This window comes from Telopea speciosissima, chromosome 10, assembly GCF_018873765.1.
Source record: "Telopea speciosissima isolate NSW1024214 ecotype Mountain lineage chromosome 10, Tspe_v1, whole genome shotgun sequence".
NCBI lineage: Eukaryota > Viridiplantae > Streptophyta > Magnoliopsida > Proteales > Proteaceae > Telopea > Telopea speciosissima.
In genome coordinates this window covers 43,479,360-43,497,083 of record NC_057925.1, presented here as the reverse complement: position 1 = coordinate 43,497,083, position 17,724 = coordinate 43,479,360, and the positions used below count along the sequence as shown (strand labels likewise).

Genomic DNA, 17,724 nt, shown 5'->3' with positions numbered 1-17,724 from the left:
AAGAAATTGCAGGTCTCCTACACCAAGCATGGTATCAAGAACATGGCTTTTTCCACACTGCAACAGCCCAGCAACGGTAAATAAACCGATCACAAAGCTCAAGACCCCAGCTGGGCATTGGGTAACTGAGGAGGAAGAGCTGCACAACCACATTGTTGTTCGATGGCTATCACTGAGAGGGGGGGGTGAATCAGTGATCCAATTTTTTTAATTTCTTCCCCACTGGCACTGGTAATTATTGGGTGGATCAGAAAATAAACAACAAGGTCGTGTACACACCCCAGCCAGACTCAAAGGCTCTACCAAGTGTGTACATCCATCCTGCAGCCCACACACTTCAAATGCTAATACAAATATAATGCAAAAATCCACACGCACAACACAAGGTATATGTGGTTCGGCAAGTTGCCTACATCCACGGAGCAATGCCACTAAAGGCTTCGTATTTTCCTAATACTTAACTTCGCTACACCTACAGCTGGGAGCACTTACACCCAAATTTTCTCAGCATAGAACTGAGTGGGCAATTAGTGCCAGTACAAAAAGTACCCACTGCCTGAGAGCACCCACTCCCAGTATTTAGCACCCACTAAATACAAAATAAAAATCAATAGAGTTGGGTTTATATCAATACCCTACAATCAAGGTCAGACTAGCTTAGGTTATCAACATGCATCACCTAACACTAGTAATAATAGAGAATACAGACAATCACAAAGAAAAATAGAAGATAAGAAGCCTTACAACCATTTGTCTGTACCGATCTCAGATGTGATGGAGCCCACTGGAACTACCAACTCTTCCCTTATAAGGAGAGACTTGGGTTTTCAAGTGCACACTACCATAAGAGGACCACAGGTAGCTCCTTTCTTCTTGTTTCTTCCTCTTCTTGTATTTCTTCAAAAACCACACAAAACCCCAATTTCCTCATGAACAATACTCCAATAAGCAAGTTGCAATGCTCAAAAATCATTGAGAATAAGCTTGATGCAACCTAAAACAGCCTTCTATTTCTTCAAAAATCAAAGCTTGAAAGAGAGAGAGAGAGAGATTCCATCTTCACCCTTTTGGTTGCTCTTTTTCCTCAAGCAAAAACCCCTTTTTCTTCTTTTCTTTTCTTCTCCCTTTTTTTTCTTTTTTTCTCTCCATGGTTCTGTATTTCTCTCTACTTCTATCTATGGAGCAGAAGACCACTCATCTTTTTACAATAAAGGACTTTTAGAAAAAGTACCAAAATAACCCTTTGAGATGAACTAATCAAATCTTCACAAAGAGAATCTTCAAAATGGGTATTGCTAAAAAAGCTTTTTGAAAAAGTCAATGGCACGTCTTTTGAGAGCTCTTTGGAGAAGTAATTTCAAAATGGAATATTTCAAACATTTTGTTCTCAAAAGCAACGTTACATTACCAACTTCTTGTAAATTTCAAAAGAACTCCTTGTTCCACCTATTTGTGTCATTGAAGACAAAACTTATATTTATTTGCAAACAAACTCCTGAGACACAAATTGAATCTGTGATGCTGGCCGAGAGCATGAGATGAAATCCAAAATTTTCAGATTTGCTTCTATTCTGCGCACCCATACGAGAAAATTCATAACTCCCTCGTCTGACGTCGGATTGACGAACCATTTGAACCGATGGAAAGAGGACTCGATGAACTAACTTTTTCTAGTTCAAAGTTCTTCCAAAATCTGATGCGGGATCCACTAAAAAAATTTCTGAAGGTACCATAGCCGCAGTGACCTATGAATTAGGATACAAGAGTGAATCCAAAGACCACCAAACACCTCCAAACACCTCCAAACACTTTGCATCACTACCAAACAAAGTTTCCTAAGCCACTGGACATTGCCATAGCCTCAAGACTGGCCATCTCAACACTGCACTGCACTTGGTTGCCGACAACCTATATGCAACAATCTCCCCCTTTGGAGTTGTTGGCAACCTTCTCATCATCTGTGTGCCGCAACAAACATACACAGCATACTCAAACTCCCCCTGCTTGCAAAACCTGCAATTTCTCCCCCTATTAAGGACAGGAAATCTCTCTATACAGTGATGAGGACTCTCTCTCCCCCTTTGACAACAAGTACAAAGGGATGTACAAGGACTCCCTTTGAGCCCATAATGGGAGCAAATCATCTACAATAAGAAAGCTCCCCCTGCCCCTCTACACCTCAGTGCCTGGGGATAAGAACCACTCCCAACTTCTGTCTGAGGAACTCAAACTGCTCCTTGGGTAATGGTTTTGTGAAGATATCTGCTGGTTGTTCTGCTGTGGGGATAAACTTCAATCTCACTACTCCTTCTGTGACCTTCTCTCTCAAAAAGTGATATCTAATTGCAATGTGCTTTGTCCTGGAGTGCATGACTGGATTCTTTGAGATGTTGATTGTGCTTGTATTATCACAATAAATCACCACAGACCTATCAACCTCCATACTTAAAACCTTCATCATCTGTTTCATCCATAACACCTGTGTACAACATGATGTGGCTGCTATATACTCAGCCTCTGCAGTAGAAAGGGAGACCGAATCTTGCTTCTTACTATGCCAAGCCACTAAACTACCACCCAAATAGAATGCACCACCACTGGTGCTTTTCCTGTCATCCACATCACCTGCCCAGTCTGCATCTGAATAAGCTGATAATGTGAAGTCCTTGGTTCTGGGGTACCACAAGCCATAGTCAATGGTACCTTTCAAGTACCTAAAAATTCTCTTCACAGCTGGTACATGAGTTTCTTTGGGCCCAGCCTGAAATCTTGCAACCATACACACAGCCTGTAAGATATCAGGTCTACTAGCTGTCAAGTACAAGAGACTTCCAATCATTGACCTATAAGTGGTGTGATCAACTGATGGGGATGCATCATCTTTAGTCAACTTGCATCCAGTCATCATGGGTGTACTAACAGGTTTGCAGTCTTCCATGGTGAACCTTTTCAACATTTCACTCACATACTTGGATTGACAGATAAAAATTCCTTCTTTTAGCTGACTGATCTGCAACCCCAAAAAGAATGAGAGTTCACCCAACATAGACATTTCAAATTCTGCCTGCATCTTCTCTGCAAAGTCTCTACACATCTCATCCTTGTGGCCACCAAAAATGATGTCATCTACATACACAACTACCACAACCTGACTATCTACAGTTGATTTCACATACAAATTACCGTCCATCATGCCCTTTTTGAAACCCAAATGACATAAATAGGTGTCCAATCTAGCATACCAAGCTCTGGGAGCTTGTTTCAGCCCATATAAAGCCTTCCTCAACCTGCAGACAAGTGTAGAGTCTTCACTGAGTTGGAATCCATCAGGTTGCTTTGTGTAAACTTCGTCATCCAATGTGCCATTCAAGAAAGCAAACTGAACATCCATTTGATAAACATTGAAGCCTTTGTGAACTGCTAGTGCTAGAAACAGTCTGATTGCCTCAAGTCTTGCCACTGGAGCAAAAGTCTCCTCAAAATCAATACCTTCTACTTGAGCATATCCCTTCATTGAGTTTGTTTCTGAAGACCCATTTTGTTCCAATTACATTTTTGTCAACTGGCCTAGGAACCAAATCCCATGTGTGATTTCTTTCAATCTGGTCAAGCTCTTCATTCATGGCTTTCATCCAGCTCTCATCTCTACTTGCCTCCTCAATAATTTTTGGCTCAACTTGTGAGAGAAGAGAGTAGGTGTTGGAGTACACTCTTCTAGTTTGCTTACCTGTACTCTTGGTTCTCATCCCTGCACTAGGATCACCTATAATTTGATTTTCTGGATGATTCTTAACAGTCCTGCTTTTCTTTTCCTGCTCATCTGCCTCAGTGTCAAACTTGTCATGTTCATGCCCATATTCATCTCTTCCTTCTTGCCTATCCTCACCTGCTTCACTCACCTCAGTGAGGTCTTCAATTTTAATAGAATCAGCTCCTGAGCTAGTAGAGGAATCTCTTTTCTCATCAACCTTGACATCTGCACTTTCCATAATTTTGCCAAGTCTTTTGTTGTAGCATCTGTAGGCTTTGCTTGTGGTGGAGTAGCCTAGAAAGATGCCCTCATCAGCTCTATCATCAAACTTCCCCAAATCTTGATTGATATTTTTGATGTAGCACTTGCTACCAAAGACTTTGAAATGTCTTACTGTAGCTTTCTTACCAAACCAAATCTCATAGGGAGTTTTATTTTCATGAGCTCTCAACATACATCTGTTGTGAATATATACTGCAGTGTGAACTGCTTCTCTCCAAAATTTGTTACCCATGTCATTTTCAATCAACTTGGTCCTGGCCATCTCTTGAATAGTCCTGTTCTTCCTTTCTGCAACACCATTTTGTTGAGGTGTTCTTGCAGCTGAGGTCTGTCTTCTGATGCCATTTTCATAACAATATTCTTTGAAGTTTGTCCAGGTGTACTCACCTCCTCTATCAGATCTTAGACATTTAATCACTTTCCCTGTTTATTTCTCAACTTATTTTCTGAAGACTTTGAACATTTCTAATGCTTCTGATTTGTGCTTCAAAAAATATGCCCATGTCATTCTGGAGTGATCATCAATAAATAAGATAAAATATCTCTCTCCTGTGATGCTCTGTGTCCTCATAGGACCACATATATCAGTGTGCACCAACTCCAATGGTTTACTAGTATGATACTCTTTTGACTTGAAAGATACTCTAGTCTGTTTCCCTTTCTGACAAGAACCACAAATATGGTTTGATGGCTTTTTCAAAATAGGTATATCTCTAACAGCCTTCTTTGAAGAAATCTTTCCAAGACTGTTAAACCCAATATGTCCAAGCCTCCTGTGCCATAACCATGTCTCTTCTTCCATGCTTACCATACAAGTGTCTTTAACTGTCTCTGTCAAAGTGTAGAGATTCCCTGAAGTTCTTTTTCCCGTGGCCATCAACTTCCCTGTGCTTGTTCTTCTAATTTCACAACCTTGGCTATTAAACACCACTTCATGTCCCCTATCACAGATTTAACTGATATTGAGTAAGTTGTGTTTAAGCCCTTCCATATACACGACATCTTGGGATTGCACCTTCTCATTGTTGAGACTAATGGTACCCTTTCCCACTATCTTGGCACCATCATTGTTCCCAAACTTCACTGACCCACTTGCATAGGTCTCTAACTTCACAGATTTGACTGATACTGAGTAAGTTGTGTTTAAGCCCTTCCACATACAAGGCATCTTGGGATTGCACCTTCCCATTGTTGAGACTAATGGTACCCTTTTCCACTATCTTGGCACCATCATTGTTCCCAAACTTCACTGACCCACCTGCGTAGGTCTCTAACTTCTCAAACCTCTTCTTATCTCCAGTCATATGACTTGAGCAGCCACTATTAAGAATCTATGGTGTTGAGTCCCCTTGAGCTCTGAAAGCTGTTTGTATAACCATAGAACTGTTGCCCTTTTCTGCACTACTCTTCTGAACCCAAACTCTGTTTCTTGATTGAGGTTTCTGTAGTTGCTTCTCTCTAGGAATGGTTGCTTTAACACTTCTGACATTACCCTATCTATGTCTGTTGTATGGTCTCTGTGGAGGAAATACAGTTCTGCAGTCCCTAGCAATATGTCCATAATTGCTACATCTGTAGCACTCAACCATCACATCCATCAAGGGTGTAAAAGGATTCCTATCAACAAAGTTTGGTGGACCAATATTGAATTTACAATCTGAAATTTTGTGTCCAAAAGTATTACACTTGAAACAATGACCTTGAAAGAACTATCTTTGTCTCATTGGCTCTCTTTGCCATTTGTACTGAGCCCTGTGATCAACAACATTTCTAGCATTCTGTTGAGAAGGATAGTAATAACCAAAGCTCTCTACTCTCCTGCCTGGCCATGCCATTTGTTGTTGTCTAGCATGGTTAGTCTTATGGGATGGAGTTTGGTTTTTCTCAACTCTCTTATCCTTCACAGCAATAGGATTCTGTGTTGTGCCTTTTCCTTTTCCTTTGGCACTCTTTGATGATTCTCCTACAAATTCAAGACCGAATTTGTTCTGGGTTGATCTCTGAGAGCTAATGTTATACCCGTACCCCAGGATATAATTAAATATCATTTCTTCTCGTGACGTGTAGATACCGCTGCCATGTATGCTGGTGACCTGTTCTCCATGATGGTCAAACCTAGCTACAAAATCGTTGACCACAGCACGGGTTTGCCTGTGGAGGAAAGATTCCTCAACCGCCAGTGGGGAAAGTTCGTTGATGGCGACTTCGTCGACTACCCTCCAAGTACCAGCCCGGGAAGCGAGGAGTTCAGGAGAGAGCATCCTGGACCGTCACCTCAGTTGGATAATTCGTTCGGTGATGAGCTTAGCATTGCCGTGGCGAAGCTGTTCGGGGTCATGGGTAATAAACCATGACAGGGGAAAAGTAAGTTCTAGCCTCAAGACTTATTATTATTCTTCCCTTGGTAACCTTGAAGTGCGGGTCCGGGCTTGAACCGCTCGAGCTATTTCATGAGAGAAGGGAATAATTTAAGTTCGGGTCCCGCGTACCTTTAGGAAGTACATTGGGGACTTATACCCATCTCTTATGAACCCATCTAAGAATGGGCTTTTCCCTAATTAAGGTTGTGGGCAGACCCATTTAACCTATTGACCCAATGATGGGTTATTCCATCCACTTACCCACATAGGGCTAATGGGTTGACCCATTAGGCCTCATGACCCATTTGTCTAGAGGTACCCAAATACCCATTTATTATAAATGAGTCCATGAGGGAGAGAGAGAACATTACTTCTCCTTCATCATTCTCTTCTACCCTAAATCGTGGAGGAGAGAAAGAGGAGAGAAAGAGGAAGAGGAAGGTGAAGAGGCTTGGAGGAAGGTGGAGACCCCATCTCTTGGGCCATAAATCGTGGAGCTCTCTCATCTTGGGGGTAGGTAAGCTATTGAAGCTTCTTCCTTCTTCTATTTTGGATTTTAAAAGGGGTTGGGTAATGGGAGAGATTGACCTAGATCTCTCTTGGAACCTAGGGAGTCGATGGAGCATTAAAGCCCAAGCTATGGTGGAGTTATTTCACTCCATTATGAGCTCTAATATAAGGGTTCTCATTGCCATTTGAGAGATTTAAGGTTGGACCCTAATGAGCTTAGGATGGAGTTTCCTAGAGGTTCTTGTGCTTTAAAACCACTTGAAAATGAAGTCCTTGGAGGGGGATCCTTCGGATTTTGGACCTGAAGGTGTGAGGATTTACAAGTGGTTTCAGACCTGCAAGAAACCACCCTGAAATTACCTTCCTGAGAAGGCCCCTGTGAAGCTCGGATTTACACTCGGTTTCAGTTTTCTGAAACCACATCTGCATCCGACCTTGACTAAAACTGTCCTGAACCCCTGGTTTCCTAGGATTTACACTCGGTTTCGTTTTCTAAACCACATCTCGCATCCGACCTTGACTAAAACTGTCCTGAACCCCTGGTTTCCTAGGATTTACATGTGGTTGCAGAATTTGGGCATGAAACCACTCCTGCAACCACTTTGTTTCTGAAACCTTATACTTAAGTGATTATGGGAGACCTTTTGGGGATCCTTTCCCTTCACTCGTTTAACCTTATTTCACTCTTTGTTTAGGTTAATATATTCATTTTGTGGCTTATTGCTTGATCGAGGCGACAACTGATAATCTTGGTGCTTGGCGTATACGCTGTGAGTGGGTTTGGTTGTTTGGGCTTGTTATTATTATTGCACTATATATTATGTACTCATTATAATTAATAAGCATGTTTGTGCATATTGCATAATTTTATATCTATTTGTTATAATGTTGATTGGTAATGTTGTACCTTGATGGGTCTCGATGCCGGTGGGTACCGGTGCCGGAACCCCGAACACTATATACATTTATGAAGAAATTATGTTGAATGTCATGTTGAACTGTATGCGCCGTGCCGTGCTGGTAACCGGGCACTAAACCAGATGAAAAGTTGATGCGCCCGGATTATCTCTCGGGACGATAGGACTTGCATGTAGTATATTGTGGCTAGGATTTCACACCCTTATGCTACGACCCTTACCAACAGGGGTTTAGGTGTTGGGTAATCAGTACACCGGATTCTATGGAGGTGGGAGAGGCTAGTCATGGTAGTATTGGTTATCAGGGGTCTGCCACTGAGTGGTCTTGGAGGCTTCGATCGGCGTAGGTCCCACGTGACAATTGAGGTTTCATTGTGGCGATAAGTTAAGTGACCCACAGTGTCTCCCGAGTTGTCACAGTAGCATATGCCATTGACTTAGTTGTTTGTTAGGTGGAAAAATGGACTTAACATGTGCATGCATCATTGGACTATGTGAATTGCGTGTTTGTGCATCCCCATCCCCTCACTGGCTCAGTGGAGCTAACCCCCTCGTGCGCACACTTTTTAGATTATGATGCAGGTGACGGATATCTCGCGGGACTTGGAGTGCAGCCCTCGGGGTACGATGAGATTGGTGAGGAGGAACCGGAGGCCGTGTTTGAGGAACATGGCGACGGGTGTCCTTGCGATGATTGTGCCTACGGGCCGTGAGGATATTCGGGACTCGATCCCTTTTTGATTTACTTTTGAGGCTAAGGCCTATGTTGAAATACTTACTATTATACCGTTTTTGATAGTTATTAGATGGTCATTGGAAATGTAACTAATTACTGTATTTATCATCTAGCCTTTGAACATCTTGTAACTATTCGATTTATACGCTTCCGCAATACTACTGATCCTTGGAATGTAATATTCCTCTTTTCTGCATTCTAATATTATATTGTGTTAATATTGGTTATGACTGTGCGTTGGGACACTGTGTCAGTGATCCGGGCGGTTTAGTAGGATGACACGCGTCGTCCTAGTCACCCTTTATATGATATTATATTCCTTGTCTGGAATAGGGGCGTGACAGCTAAGGATCTCATCAAGCTTCTTGCTACTAGAATGCACATATGAAGATTTTTCTATGTCATTTATACTTGAATCATTCTCAAACTCTGCTACCTTTGCCTTGAGAGTATCAATCTCCTTCTGAAAATCAGAATATTCAGCTAGGATATTAGACTCTTCTTCCAATTTAGCCTTCAAAGATAGATTTTCTGATTCAAGCTCTGTGCATTCTGTAGTTTTCTGTGATAACTTCTCTTCAAGATCTTCTAGAATTTTTCTTGATTCATCTGCTTGCTTTTTCAACTGAAGAACTAATTGTTCTTGTTCCTTAAGATTTTGTGAAACTTGTTTAACCCTCTTTCTTTCTTTCTTGAGCTCTTTGAGAGCAGATCTCAACTCAGCTTCAAAGTCCACCTCTCCTTCTTCTTCATCTTTTGAGGTTGTGCTTATTCTAAGTGAATCATCCTCTTTTTCTTGAAACACCATAAAAATAGCATGATCTTCTACATCATCATCTGATTCATCTTCAGATTCTTCCTCAGATGTGTCATTGCTCTTCTTAGAAATGAAGCTTCTTTTCTTGAATTGATTTTTCTTGGATGACTTGGAGAAAAACTTCTTCTTCTTTCTCTTGAGACTTATTTTCTTTTCTTCTTCGTCATCACTCTCCATTTGTCCCTTGTGGGGACATTTAGCTACAAAGTGTCCAACTTTACCACATTGAAACACTTAAATGGAAGTTTATTTTTGTACTTTCCTGTCCCCTTTTTTAGCTTTCTGGTGAAGTGGGCTATGATCTCATCATCATCATTACTGTCTTCTTCTTCACTTTCAGGTTGCTCTTTTATTTTTAATTTTTTCAGTGCCTTAAATGCTGCCTCTTTGTCAACTGACTTTCCTTTGCCTTTTCTCATCTCATAAGCTGTAAAGATCCCATGTAACTCATCTAAGCTAAGTACCTCCAGATCCTTAGCTTCCTCAACAGCTGAAACCTTGGAGTCAAATCTGTCTGGTAAAGATCTAAGAATTTTCTTCACAACAACAGAGTCAGTTAGACTCTCTCCCAGTCCTCTTATGGAGTTTACAACCCCATTGACTCTAAGCATATAATCTTCAATGTTTTCTTCATTCAACATCTTCAATCCCTCAAACTGAGCTCTATAAACTTGGAGCTTAGCTTCTTTGATTTTTGCATCTCCTTCGTGGATGCGTTTTAGCTTGTCCCAGAGTTGTTTGGCAAACTTGCATTCCATCACTTTTACAAACTCACTGTCAATAAGAGCATATTTGATTGCATGCATGGCTCTACTGTTGTTTTCATATTTCTTTTTCTCTTGGTTGTCTGTAGGTGCAACACCAGTCATGGTGTATTCATTCAACACTGAAGCCCAAACATCATATCCAAGAGACCCCAGATAGGTCTCCATTTTGTTCTTCCAAAAAGCATAATTTGTTCCATCAAAGTGTGGTACCTTTCCTGAAGACCCTTTTCCTGAAGCCATACTGACCCTAAATCACTCAGCTACCTCTGAAGCTGTCACTGAGTCCCAAGCTCTGATACCAATTGTTGTTCGATGGCTATCATTGAGAGGGGGGTGAATCAGTGATCCAATTTTTTTAATTTCTTCCCCACTTGCACTGGTAATTACTGGGCGGATCAGAAAATAAACCACAAAGTCGTGTACACACCCCTGCCAGACTCAAAGGCTCTACCAAGTGTGTACACCCATCCTGCAGCCCACACACTTCAAATGCTAATACAAATATAATGCAAAAATCCACATGCACAACACAAGGTATACGTGGTTCGACAAGTTGCCTACATCCATGGAGCAATGCCACTAAAGGCTTCGTATTTTTCTAATACTTAACTTCGCTGCACCTACAGCTGGGAGCACCTACACCCAAATTTTCTCAGCATAGAACTGAAAGGGCAATTAATGCCAGTACAAAAAGTACCCACTACCTGAGAGCACCCACTCCCAATATTTAGCACCCACTAAATACAGAATAAAAATCAATAGAGTTGGGTTTATATCAATACCCTACAATCAAGGTCAGACTAACTTAGGTTATCAACATGCATCACCTAACACTAGTAATAATAGAGAACACAGACAATCACAAAGAACAATAGAAGATAAGAAGCCTTACAACCATTTGTCTGTACCAATCTCAGATGTGATGGAGCCCACTGGAACTACCAACTCTTCCCTTATAAGGAGAGACTTGGGTTTTCAAATGCACACTGCCATAAGGGGACCACAGATAGCTCCTTTCTGCTTGTCTCTTCCTCTTCTTGTATTTCTTCAAAAACCACTCAAAAGCCCAATTTCCTCATGAACAATACTCCAATAAGCAAGTTGCAATGTTCAAAAACCATTGAGAATAAGCTTGATGCAACCCAAAACAGCCTTCTATTTCTTCAAAAATCAAAGCTTGAAAGAGAGAGAGAGAGAGATTCCATCTTCACCCTTTTGGTTGCTCTTTTTTCTCAAGCAAAAACCCCTTCTTTCTTCTTTTCTTTTTTTTTCTTCTCCCTTTTTTTTTTTTTTCCTCTTTTTCTTTCCACGGTTCTGTACTTCTCTCTATGGAGAAGAAGACCACTTATCTTTTTACAATAAAGGACTTTTAGAAAAAATATCAAAATAACCCTTTGAGATGAACTAATCAAATCTTCACAAAGAGAATCTTCAAAATGGGTATTGTTAAAAAAGCTTTTTGGAAAAATCAATGGCACGTCTTTTGAGAGCTCTTTGGAGAAATAATTTCAAAATAGAATATTTCAAACTATTTTGTTATCAAAAGCAACGTTACATCACCAATTTCTTGTAAATTTCAAAAGAACCCCTTGTTCCACCTATTTGTGTCATTGAAGATAAAATTTATATTTATTTACAAACAAACCCCTGAGACACAAATTGAATCTGTGATGCTGGCCGAAAGCATGAGATGAAATCCAAAATTTTCAGATTTGCTTCTATTCTGCACACCCATACGAGAAAATTCATAACTCCCTAGTTTGACATCGGATTGACGAACCGTTTGAACCGATGTAAAGAGGACTCGACGAACTAACTTTTTTTAGTTCAAAGCTCCTCCAAAATCTGATGCGGGACATACTGAAAAAATCCCTGAAGGTACCACAGCCGCAGTGACCTATGACTTAGGATACAAGAGTGAATCCAAAGACCACCAAACACTTCCAAACACTTTGTATCACTACCAAACAAAGTTTCCTGAGCCACTGGACATTGTCATAGCCTCAAGACTAACCATCTCAACACTGCACTACATTTGGTTGCCAACAATGACAACCTATATGCAACACACATTCGGTCCTATTTCTCAACTCTATACTCATCTTCTTAACTTGTCAATTGTACAGATTTCCTTTCACATGATCATTTCACATGCTGAAAATCTGAAACTTTGTGCCCTTTCCCTGATGAAGAAATTAGACAAGGGTGTTTCATCAGATTAAAGGGTATAAAGCTCCAAGTTTACATGGTTTTTCCAGCAGATTTTTTCAATTACATCGGGATTTTGCAGAAAAGGATGTCATTAAAGCTGTCCAACACTTTTTCTCTCATGGATTTATGCTTCATTCGTTCTTTTAATAAAACAACTCTAGCTCTTATCTCGAAAAGAAAAAACCCAACCGAGATGGTCCATCTAAGACCCATCAGTTTGTGCTCAATTGTTTACGAAATCATTACAAAGTGTGTGGCAAATAGATTGAAACCTTTGTAAAATTGCATCATCAATCATACACAAAGTGCATTTGTCCTCGGGCGATTAATATCTGACAACATCCGTATAGCCCATGAAGTCCTGAACAATCTAAAGAGATCAAAAGGTAAGACCGGGTTGATGGCATTGAAACTTGATTTAAATAAAGCATACCATAAAATAGAATGGTCTTTTCTTCAATAGACATTATTGAAATTGGGTTTTGCTGGTCAATGGATCGACTGGATAATGCAATGCATCTCAACGGTGCAATGTCACATCAAAGTAAATGGATCACTCATTGGGTGTGTTACTCCACAAAGAGGTCTTCGGCAGGGCAGACCCGGTCCTGAGCCCGTACCTGTTTATTCTTTGTCAGAAAACTCTCCCATGCCACTTCAACCATGTCATCGATCAAATCAAAGGAGTTATCAAGCATTTGCATAAGCACGAATGAGCCTATTATTCATCACATAATGTTTGCGGATGATTGTATGATCTTCTCCAAGGTTACAACAGATGAAAATTCTTCCATTATGCAAATTTTCAACGAGTACAATTCGGTTTTAGGTTAGGAACGTACTAAATACATCCAAGTTTGATCAGTGTCATGTTAAGCCAGAAAACCGAGCAGATCACATGCGATTACATTACCTCGATTATGAACCTCAAGCATGTTTCCTCTCATGGTGTATATTTGGGGCTCCCCTCTTCTTTCAAAAGATCTACAAGTCAAAGCTTCTCATATATTTTGGAGAGGATTCAGACCAAGCTAACCGGCTAGAGTGAAAAGCTACTACTCTTAGGAGTTGAGAAGGAAATCATGGTCAAGGCGAGCATGCCTACAAATGCTATGTTTGTTTTCCTTATGCCAAAGTTTCTTTGCTCAAAATTGATGAATAGCTTGATAAGTTGATATTGGTGGAAGAACAACAATGAATAGGGAGTTTATTTGGTGAAATGGAAAAAGATCTGCACAAGTAAAAGAGAGGGAGGGTTAGGCTTCAGGGAATTTTATCACTTCAACCAAGCATTAATTACTTGCTCGGCAATGCTGGAGGATTCTTGAGCAACCATAGAGTCTTGGGGTTCAGGTCCTTAAAGTCAAGTATTTCCCAAATAGCCACTTAACTTGAACTTCCTCCTACAAAATATGGCTCATGGGGATGGAAAAGTAATCCTAAAAGGAAGAGAAGTAGTACTGCTGAAGGGACTTCATAAGAGAATTGGAAATGGCCAATCTGCCAGCATATATGTTTCCACCCTCCCCCAAGGTCGAATCCTAAGCCCTCCAACCCAATCGGCTATCCACTATGTGCATCAACTTATTAATTAGAATTTCAATCAGTGGAAAACAGGTCTTCTTAATTCCCAGCTTGTTCTCCCCAACAGAGGTTCATGAAATTTTGAGAATCTCAATTCCATCATATGATCTTGAAGACTTTTGGTTTTGGGCTCTCTAAAAAAATGGAAGATTAACAGTCCGGTCAGCTTACCACCTAAGTGCCTCAGTGGATCCTTCGAATTCTCTCCTTCATCTTCCCAACCAAATCCCTATTAATGGAGAATAATTTGGAAGATGGAAGTTGCTCCTAAAATAAAAATCTTCCTTTGGAAGTGTGGGCACAATGCTCTTGTTGTGACTAATCTTCTTTATCAAAGGCAAATCGTAATATCCCCAATATGTGTTGTTTGTCTTAAAGAAGAGGAACATTTCTCATGCCCTCTTCAAATGCAACCATGCGGCAAATTTGTTGGAAGGCTTCCTTCCCCTTTTCAATTCAGATCGTCTACGGCGCAGCTGCCCGTAGCATCGTCCTGTGCACAGACTAAGCCGAGCGCATAATGACCGCCTTACCCCCACTCGGGCAAGGCGTTTGGGCAGGGGTAAGTCGGTTTTTACGCGCGCGGCTCAGTCTGAGCCGCTCAGGCCGCTACGGACAACATGCCATAGAGGATCTGGATCCTCCCCTTTTAGATTGGATATCTCAAATTTTCAAGGCAACTGTATTCATGATTGGGGTTAATTTCGGATTTTAATTCTCTCCAATTCCTTAAAAATGTGCAGTGAGGCAATGCTAGGTGGAGATGTCGACACTTGTCAGCTTGAACATCCAACGGTCCATATCAATGAGCTCAAACCATTGGATGTCCAAGTTGCCAAGTGATGACATCTCCACCTAGCTCTGCCGCACTGCACACTTTTAGAAATTAGAGAAAATTATTTTCCGTTAATTTCTTCCTTTCAAAGTTCGACAAAGGTGTAAAGAAGAAGGACATCGATCAAGTTTGGAGCACTTTAAGTTGGGAAATCTAGAAAACAAGGAACAGAGCCTGCTTTGAAGCGATCATTCCAAGTTTATTATGAACTATCCAAGATGTTCTTACAATTTCTGAGCTCTTCTCCTTTGTTATATTTCACTTTATCAAAATAGAACTTTAATGTTTCGCAAATTATCTAACGCCTGGTTCATCCGGACTTAGAGTTTCCCATGTTTGGTGGATTCATGCCGCACCACCTTTTGGTTCCATTTGATTGCAAGGGGAATTAAAGGGAAGGGAAGTGAAATTTTCATATTTAAAAAAGGAAAATTTTTTAATCATTATCCCATGTGACACCATGTGACAATATATCTAATTCCAAATCATTCCATATTTGGTTATTAAATTTCACTTTATTTTACAATCATTTTCCTTTTGATTTAAACTATAAAATAAATATTACATGTAAAATGTATCTTTACTAGATATGATAATAAATTTAAGTAGTTTATATAATCACATGGGATAATGATTACAAAATTTTTTTTTTTAAGGATCGAAAAATTTTCTTTCCCTTCCCTTTAACTTTCCTTGCAACCAAACGGAGCCTTTATTATAAATACTTCTTTACTTTCGCAAAGGAGTTTCTCCATGGAAAATTTTGAATAAAATTTCCGTTTACACAAAAAAAAAAAAAAGTTCTAAACATAGTGTCACAGTGCTGGATCCAGATCTCCTACTGCCGGGCTGCCTGGTAGGACCGTGCTGCTTAGACCCGGTGTTGCGTGCAATGACCGCCTTCTCCCCACTCGAACAAGGCATTTGAACAGGGGTAAGGCATACATTGTGAGCAACGTCGTGTCTGGGCAGCACGGTCCTGCCAAGCAGCTCGGTAGTAGAGGATCCAAATTGCACAGCTCGACACCTAAAACATAATAGAAAATATTAATTTTTTTCCTTAATAAAAAAAAGGCAAAAGGCAAAGACACGTATCTATTAGATATTATTTCACTAGAAAATTATATAATAATTAATTCATATTTATAAAATTAAATATTAACCAATAAACATTAGAATTTATCTGTTATTTAATATTATTTTTCCACTTAATAAAATATTTATATTTTTGAGACGGTTTATATAATGCTTGTAAAAATGAGAATAAAAAAAAAGAACAATAGCATAGCAAGGGGGAAAAAAGTTGCTAAAAATTCATTGTTTCAATTTTTTTTCTTTCATTTAATTTTAAAATTAGGTGAACGGTTTTTATCTAAACTAATTTTTTTTGCTAGTAGGTCAACTTACCTTATAAGTATGAAAACAACTCTACTAGAAATAATAGTTCAATATTATTTTTTTGGGGGGATGGTGCAACGTTACTCTAATATCTCATTTTTCTTTTTGGTGAAGACTCTAATTTCTCATATTATAGTAGACCTACTTTAAAGATTAATGTATTTGTAGAATTTTCTTGCATAAATATAATGTTTAATTGTGCATGATACCTAAAAAATAATAGAAATATAATTGTTTTTCTTAATTAAAAAAAAAGGTAAAAGGCAAAGACACATAGCTATTATATAATATTTCAATATATAGAAAATTTGTTTTGATCATTAATTACATATCATATCATTTAAAACTAAATATTAACCAGTAAACATTATGTTTTAATAATGATTCAATAGGAAGGGAAAATAGTTTGTTATCAAATATAAATATTTCATTTGATTTTTTATTTTTTGAGGATGGATCATTAATGATTATAAAAATGTGAAATAGAAACAAACAGCATAAAAAGTATTACTTAGGCCACATTTGGTATGAATGTATGATTTCTAATTCGATTTCGGATTGATTTCATGAAATAGTCAACAAATAGATTTTTTGTCACGAAATTGAAATTGTTTTGACTGCACCAATCTGAAATGTTTCAAGAATAAGAAATCAATTTGGTAATTCAATTTTTGAGAATAAATTCTCTATATTTCTTTGGGAGAGGGTTGGAGGGCGAAGGAGGAGATGGAGGCGGAGGCGGAGGCGGGGGTGGGGGTGGGGGTGGGGGTGGGGGTGGGGCCAGGAGGAGGTGGTGGTGGCGGTGACATGGTGGCGGTAGTGGGGGTAGGTGGTGGTGGGGTTGGAAGGGAGGTAGTGGCGAGGAGGTGGTGGCAGGGGTGGTGGAGGTAGTGGCGATGGTGGCGGCAACGGCGGCGAGGTGGGGGCATGGTGGTAGTGAGACCATTGGGAGAAGAAGAAGGTTGGTGTTTTATTTTTAACATAAAATTACTGCTTTGCCCATCAAATTAACCATGTGCTCATTAAAAAACAAGAGTGAAATCAATTTCAATTTCAATTTCAAAATTGAAACAACACTTTCATAAATTTCTATTCCATATAATTTCTATTTCACTAAAATAGGATGCAAAAATTAAACCAAACAATCTCTGAAATAGATTACCTCATGAAATTGAAAAATAAATCATACCAAATCAGGCCAACAAAGGGAATAAAAGTTGGCTTAAGGGCATATATTTTAAATTTATTTCTTACATTTATTTTTAAAATTAGGTGAACTGGTTTATCTAAACTAACATATTTGCTAATAGAGCAGCTTACTTTATAAAAAACAACTAAGTATATAATAGAAACAGTATACTTAGTATCTTCTTCTTTTTTTTTCGTGTAATACTTTAAATTTTTTTTTTTTTTGGTCGAAGTGTAATACTTTAATTAGATTAATGTATTTATATAGTTTTTTTTTCCTATATATAAATACTCCTTAGAGTTTTTTTTTTATTTTTATGGAATCCTTAGAGTTATTATGGTATAAAATATTTTTTATTAGAGTTGTT

General features: G+C 39.3%; 1 protein-coding gene across 1 annotated transcript; it reads right to left on the bottom strand.

The window, feature by feature from the left end:
- Positions 1-5,742: 5,742 nt before the first annotated feature.
- LOC122643604 (intracellular protein transport protein USO1-like) lies at positions 5,743-10,380 on the bottom strand. Its single transcript, XM_043837216.1, has 3 exons — positions 9,745-10,380; positions 8,968-9,457; positions 5,743-5,996 (listed from the first exon to the last, which is right to left on the bottom strand). Exons 1-3 carry the CDS (start codon positions 10,378-10,380, stop codon positions 5,743-5,745), a joined length of 1,380 nt encoding a protein of 459 aa, XP_043693151.1.
- Positions 10,381-17,724: the final 7,344 nt, after the last annotated feature.

What these genes read in the sequence shown, in the direction of transcription:
- LOC122643604 (XM_043837216.1), bottom strand. Translation starts at nt 10,380, where the DNA reads ATGGCTTCAGGAAAAGGGTCTTCAGGAAAGGTACCACACTTTGATGGA. An exon ending in ACAAAGAGGCAGCATTTAAG is followed by an intron (nt 9,458 to 9,744) that starts GCACTGAAAAAA and finishes AATCAATTCAAG; the next exon opens with AAAAGAAGCTTCATTTCTAA. An exon ending in AGAGTTTGAGAATGATTCAA is followed by an intron (nt 5,997 to 8,967) that starts GTATAAATGACA and finishes TTGAATTTGTAG; the next exon opens with GAGAATCATCAAAGAGTGCC.